The sequence below is a fragment of the Penaeus monodon genome, chromosome 2 (assembly GCF_015228065.2).
Source record: "Penaeus monodon isolate SGIC_2016 chromosome 2, NSTDA_Pmon_1, whole genome shotgun sequence".
Taxonomy (NCBI): Eukaryota; Metazoa; Arthropoda; class Malacostraca; order Decapoda; family Penaeidae; genus Penaeus; species Penaeus monodon.
In genome coordinates, this window is record NC_051387.1 from 32418991 (window position 1) to 32426462 (window position 7472).

The 7472-nt window shown below is 32.3% G+C and overlaps 1 protein-coding gene across 22 annotated transcripts in view; it reads right to left on the minus strand.

Annotated features, from left to right (window-relative positions):
* Positions 1–7472, minus strand: part of LOC119582360 (FH1/FH2 domain-containing protein 3-like) — a 229836-nt gene that overhangs the window by 7017 nt on the left and 215347 nt on the right. For 9 of the 22 annotated variants that reach the window (XM_037930643.1, XM_037930607.1, XM_037930608.1 and 6 more), the window contains 13 exons: positions 7317–7413; positions 7104–7142; positions 6680–6803; positions 6375–6495; positions 5876–6107; positions 5155–5742; positions 4876–4993; positions 1718–1878; positions 1223–1408; positions 823–1077; positions 584–726; positions 368–442; positions 12–204 (listed from right to left, as the gene is read on the minus strand). In XM_037930643.1, coding sequence (XP_037786571.1) covers positions 12–204; positions 368–442; positions 584–726; positions 823–1077; positions 1223–1408; positions 1718–1878; positions 4876–4993; positions 5155–5742; positions 5876–6107; positions 6375–6495; positions 6680–6803; positions 7104–7142; positions 7317–7413 — 2332 coding nt within the window. The remainder of the gene's footprint in view (positions 1–11; positions 205–367; positions 443–583; positions 727–822; positions 1078–1222; positions 1409–1717; positions 1879–4875; positions 4994–5154; positions 5743–5875; positions 6108–6374; positions 6496–6679; positions 6804–7103; positions 7143–7316; positions 7414–7472) is intronic. The other 13 variants (XM_037930653.1, XM_037930616.1, XM_037930739.1 and 10 more) reach the window with 3 other exon arrangements.

Sequence of the window (7472 nt, forward strand, 5' to 3'; positions counted from 1 at the left end):
TATCTACTAACCTCCATAATCATCTTGCCACGAGTCTTGTTCCTCTCTCGGTGGTTTGCCTTCTTCTGTATCTGCTGTATTACCCGTTCTCTGCAGGTTCTGTACTCAAGGGCAAATTCACTAATGGTTGAGCACACCTCCTGCACTTTAATTTCCTGAGATACATGTTGTGGGAAACCAAGCCACAGGAGGAACCGCTGGAACCTTGTGAGAAAAGCTGCTGTAAGTATCTTTGCTTTATGTACATTTTTGATGATCAAAAATGTATCAGTATCTGCAATGTGTTTATTAATATCTAAATGCTATTTAAGTAACTACACTCATGTCAAATTTATTTACATTAAATCAGTACATATGAAGTACTTACCTGGTCATCACACGACGATAGATAATGCCCAAAACAATAATTCTCTCTGCACAGTCAGCCAAGAACTCAGACATTCTGTAATGAAACAGGAATCACCATCAATACAAGTTCTGACTAGATGACAGAAGCATTTACATATTAGAAATATGAAAATTTAATCTTTTTAAAACAGAAGTAACCAGAGAGCTTGAACTATTAAAAGGCATGTGGTCTCACTTCAACTTTATTTGCGTTGGCCCATCATGCTTAGCTATGGCTTTTAGATGGTCCCATGATGATTTGCACTCTATTTCCATTTTGACAATATTCTTTGCTAGTTCTTCAAAGTCAACCTTAGAAGCACGAGTTATAGAACCAATCTGGAAAAAAAATAAATTTCAGTTAATATTGCAGTAAGCACTAGTACTAGTGTTATGCTTATATGATACATGCATTTATGATAATAGTGTACATACCTCTGAATAGAGATCAGATGTGTCTGGATATTTCTCAATAACCATGTGACACAGATGGTGCAAGAGAGAATGTTTGTGGACAGTATCCTTAACCTCAGGAACTTTAGACAGGTAATCAATGTGGAAGCCTCTGCATTCTGTGCCATTAAGGAAGTTACCAATGGCTCTGAGGACAGCTAAAATTGTTTTGAAAGTGTGGTTCTTCATAAGATCCTCTGTGCCTTGCTTTACATCCATCAGAGGTTCAGCCACTTCCTGAGAAGGGGTATCAAGAAAGGAAGGATGAAAAAAACATATTAGGAAAATACATGTTATGCTTATTAGTATAGTCTCAAATATTCAAACACATATCTTAAAAGAGCAAAGGGTAGCTAAAAAATGTGCAAAATCTTTTTCGTACCTTCTCCATATTATCATAATCTAATTTGAAAATCCAAAGCTTTAATCTAGCTGGAAGCTCTGATATCGATGACAGCATCATAAGGAACTGTTCAGCTGAACCTAAAGGTAACTCTGGATTGCATATTGCAGCCTCCTGAATCTTCTGCTTTTCTTCTGGTGTTGGTAACATAGTTGTAAGGAGTTTCTGCAGAAGAAAAATACATCAGTAATAACTTGCTTAGTTTGTGGGTACTGAATGTAAATATACAAAGTTAACATTTTTTTGTTTCTTTTTCTACAAAGTACAGGTTTTGAAGAATGAATACTATATAGAACAGCAATTAACATTCTTTAAGAATTAAATATTATAAAGCTTTTCTGTGAAGCATATGACTAATAAGTATTATTATTCTAAAATAAAATATGCCATTGGAAATTCCTAAAAAATATATAAAAATCTCTAAAATGAAACCTAATGCAATAGCAGCTATTACATAAGAGGTCAATGTATTACCTCAATGCCTTCACGATTGATGATTGAGGAGTCCATTTTCAAGATTGCTGTCTTGATTGTGCGTGGTGGTGGTAGCTTAGTCATACCAATGTTAATGACGTTAGATCTTTTGGGGTCCAGCACCACAATTTCCTTTATGCCTTTTTGCTCTTGTTGTTTCTGCAGGCATGATGATTTGCATTAGGACACAATAATAAAACTAATTTTGTATGAAAAAATTAATAATGTCTGATTCTCAAATCTAATATTATCAAGCATGTGAGATTTCAAATACAATATTTACATTATCATGTATGCTGTCTAATCCTATTTGACTTTGCAAAAAAATAAAGAAAGCAAACAAACTAATGCTTTGCCTCATGATACAGACTACATTTGTTCTAGATTACATGTGATCATATACTCAATCAACTGCTTTAAAAAAAAAAATCAACCATCACCAAATAAGGTTTAAACAGGCTGTCAAAACAGTCACAAGTCACACCGCATGCCATACTGCCACCAAGGAAGACCAGCAATCATCAACATTTTTAAATTCTGAAGCATGTGTCTGATAATTAACTGTCTGAATGTCACTATAAAACACATAGATTTTTAAAACTAAAAATGTAAATCAAAGGATGCCTCAGAATTCAATTCACATACATAAAAAATACTGTATACAATTGAAATGATACATGTCTACCTTAAACAGTCAAGGTATCTAAAGCAAAAAGATAAGAACAAAGAGCTAATGAGCTCCAACGCAAGGTTTATAAAATGAAAAGATTTAAAAGTTCTTTGAATTCACCTGCATATATATATATATAATATATTATAATATATATATATAATAATAAAATAAATAATAGATATAGATATATAAATAATAATAGATATATATAATAATTATTAAAATATAAATATATAAGATAATAATATAGATATAAATATACATATATACATATATAATAGAAAATATAAAACATATATATATATATATATATATATATAAAATATATTATATATATAGTAGAATTGTATATAGATATGTAATTAATGTATATATATATGTATATAATATGTATATAATATGATATATATATATAATATAATATATAATATATAAATATAAAACATATATATATATATATATATAATATATATATCATATATAATTATATATTATATAACATATATATTCATATATACATATATATTAAAATATAATATATATACAAATTAATATAATATATTTTATATATATATATTATTTTTAATATATTTTTATTAATTTTATATAGAAAAATAATATATTAGTATATATTTTATAAAATATTCAACAATATATACATATATATAATATTAATATAAAAAAAAATATATATATATATATATAATATAAAATACTTTTCTATATATAATATTTTTAATATATAGTAAAAATATATATATGATTGTGTGTGTGTGTGTGTGTGTGTCTGTGTGTGTGTGTGTGTGGATACTCTCACACACAAACACACACACACACACACACACACACACACACACACACACACACACACACACACACACACACACACACACACACACACACACACACAGTTGCTTCTGGAAAGTTGTTGAATAAGCATGTAAGGAGAATCAATAACTTTTCATAAGCTCTCAGTAAGAAATAGGGAATTGGGTAGCAGTGGCTGGTTTAACACTCCTTGTAGTAGAAGAAACTGAAAAATAAAAGCTGCAGAAATGGCAATCCCTGAGATGTCCAGAACAGTCCAGACTTGAAAAAACTCTTGAACTACATCTCTTTCAAGGGAATTAATTTTACACACACTCAAAGGGTTCAAAAAAAAGTCAAATCATACTAGCAGAAAACTGGGATCCTGTAAAATATCTACAGGATATGTATCAGGTACCAGGTCTATAATCCATAGAATAAAAGAATAGGTAACACTCCCTCACATAAAATGATTTACATGGAAAAGACAAAAGATCAGTTTTACCAAAGGAAAGATAATGGCTGTATATTATAGATATGAATAAACACAAAACACATTTGAATTCCAGTACCATGCATGTGGCATACATTTTCAGATCTAACTTTCAAGATCCCAGGAGAATTTTTGAAAAAAGCAAAGCTAAAGAACTAAGCATATTGATCTTGAAAATTAAAGCTGATTACAAATACAGAATAGCAAAATGGAACAAAGACTTCAGCCAGATATCACTCTAAGAAAACCGCCTAACTTACCTCCTATTTTCAGCAGCGTCACGGTAAAATAGCAAGTGAAAGACAAAATTGCATTAGCTTTGAATGGTATAGTGCATTATTTTTGGGTAAAGAAAATGAAATATATTAAATATTAATAAAAGCAGTTACTAAATTTATGATTTTTCTTACTATTTAAAGGCAAGCAAGAATTAATATTTGTAAGGTAATAAGTCATATTACCTTTAGATGTTCATACTGAGTTAGAAAACACTTTAAAATTTCATTCTCTTTGTAAATGTAAAACTTTCAAAAGTATGATACTGGTACCACTATGAAAAAAATACTTTGATAAAAAATACATCCCACCATTTACTACCTACTAAAAACTTCCTTATTCATTTGTCTAATAAATATAGTCAAGTCACTTGTTTTGTCATATAGACTATATTTACCTTGCTAAAAGTATGTCATTTTCTAAGCCCATAGCTCAGTTCTACAGAATAAGAGGGTGCATTGCAAAATCAATGAAAAGTGCTTGCAAGTCCTTGATATACAGTCAATCATCTAAAACAATAACAAGCATTTCAGTTTCAAAGACACTGAATTAGCTGTAGAGATAAATGATTCTTGTTCTCTATACCAATAATCCCCTTCAGGTGCAGATGCTGATACTTCTGCTTATAGATGATAACCCTAAACATGTTAGACTCAAGAGTATGTTACATGATATTCATATTGTATTTTGGGTTAGTATTATAGCTGTAGCCATGCTATATTTATTTCAGTCTTCTTACAGAAAAGGCCAAGTTATTAACAGATTATAAATCACATCATGCTTGACCTGTGGACATACTCGTATTTTTGTTAAATAAATCAGCTTTATAATGTGCACCACTAATACCCACTTCTTAAGTAATACTGCATATATTAAGACCTTAGATTACTAAGACAGAATAAAAGTTTACCTTTGCTATAAGGTCCTTTGCTCTGGATTCAAAGAGATGCTCAAGTTTTTGTGTATCAACTGGAATGTCTTCCATCTTGTCCCATATAGTAGCCTCAGGTATTCTTGGATCACGCACCTAGAATGAAATACAGTTGTATTTCCTTGCATCAGTAATCTAAAGGTAAAGCACTGGTAGTATAAATAATAAAAAAGTTCAGTTGGTAATGAAAATAAAAAGATACACATCAATAAAGAATTATCTAAGTAATTAAAAAGGGAGTTAATAACTATCCTGACCTCCTTCCAGAAAAGTTTAATGGTTTTCTTTGTCTTGTGTGGCTTGTTTGATTCGTCCTGCTGACCATCAACACCATTCTGAGGAGGTGGTGGTGGTGGTGGAGCATCACCATCTTGAGGTGCTGCTGGAGCTGGAGGAGGACCTGGCCGCTTTAAAGGTGCCGGTGGTGGTGGTGGAGGTCCCCCTGCAGGTGGAGGAGGAGGAGGTGGCCCAGCAGGAGGTGGTGGTGGTGGTGGACCTGCAGGTTGTGCTCCACCAGGTGGGGGTGGAGGTGGTGGACATCCTGGTTTATTGCTCTCCAACATCAACTGATCATCCTGAGCATTTAAGTCAGAGAAATCAAGATCACAGAGTTGCAAAGGTCTGTTCAGATGCTTCATCAAAAGCTCCCACTGTATGTCATTTTCTGACTTCTTTGGTGGTTCTGGTACTGGAATGGGACTGTCTTTTATCTCTCCCTTGGAATGTGACTTAGAGAGACCATCCTTGATTTTGTTGATACGATCACTAATGTCACCCTTTCGTCCAGATTTTTCTCCATCAGCGAGTTGACCTGAACTAGTATTTAGCATCTTATCTTGGAGTTCCTGTTTCAGTAAAGAGGAAATAAAAAACAAATTAAATAAATGTAATCATGAGAAATAAGTTAATAGTGCTGTAATAGCAATGAATAATTCTGTAGAAATTAATGTGTACAGGTTTGGATAAAATGTCATTTACCTTAACTGATGCCCCTGAATTGATCTCAATAGGCATACGCATATTATTATCAACATTCTCTTTGTCTTGAAGGCTGGATATTCTTGAGGCAATGTCCTGTATATTGGTTAGAGATTCCCTACGACCTGTGCCATCTTCCTCACGTTTGGCATACATCATGTCCATCATCCAAGAAGCCTGCTTGTTGAGACCAGATAATTCGATGTTCTTGCGATTTTCATCTTCCACATTGCTGTTGATATATTTTTTTGTAGTAAAGATTTATCATATCTTAATATAGGAAAAAATATGTATACTTCCTGTATACACATCTCTTTAATATAAGCATGAAAGCAATCAGTATCTTGCTTATATTAGTACTTCTGTCTATAACACATATGCTTTATAATTACTTGAGAAAGCAGTTAAATATCCAAAGAGATTAATAAAATGAAATGCATAAATTATTTGATGAATTAAATGATTTTTCACAAGTAACACTAATGCACAGTGAACTCACTCAGATGACTGAGAGCCACGGCGACTTTCATTGATGATTTCCTGCTCGTTGATGAAGGTTCTATGGCGCTCAGCTCGCTCACGACGTCGACGCAGTGCAGGTGTGACTCCTGCATCTGCATCTAAAGGTTATTTGAAGACACATGAGCATCTCTTCATGGATATATATCCACTAATATTTACTTTACTATTCTATTATATCTGTCTGTCATTGTCTCATAATTAAAAATGAACTGTAATGCAAAATTTAATTACCTCTTCTATAATATTCATAGTACAATGAATACCAGTGCCAATATTACTTACGCTTAACATTACTAAGATCATCCTGGGGTATACCAAAGGATTCACCATTAATGTTGATAATAGTCACATGGTCCTCATCACTGCTGGACTGCCTGCCACCGCTATCTCCCAAGTTGACTCCTAGCTGCAATCCCCAAAATGATGGATATGAATTAAACATTTTACTCCAGAAGATTTTCTGGCCTGAATTTATCTGGTGAGATGCAACCAATTTTCACTTGTGTGAAAAATAAAATAAATGAAATATGATACATGAGCTTCATATGCAGATTTACTGTGTTTTGTCTAAATTAATGTGAGAATCCCTATAATTTTTTCTAGACTTGAAAAAAAAAAAAAAAAAAAAAAAATCACAGGATACATTTTAGAATTGCTATCTTCATACGAAAACTACGACTACTTAATAATACCATACAACCTTTACCGTGTTTTCTTGCACAGGTGATAATCCAGGTGAGGATAGCTAAATGAATTGCAAAAAATCTGCTCAATACTGTCATGAAATAATACTTAATACATGAGGGATGTAACTCCTCATTATGAACTATTTTGAATCCATTTTTCTAAGACCTTGGCAAGGATATATCAGCATTTTGCTAATCAAATATAGCATATAAGACGAAGCACATCAACAAACCTTTTTCATTTTGGTTGGTGAAGGAGACTGATGGTGTCTTCGAGACTTGCGGCGATCAATCGAATCTCTATCTGTAGATGATATTCTAGGGACTTGTCTGTGTGCAAAAATCATTTGATTAATTCTTACATTACTAAGTATATCTGTTTGTGTTTA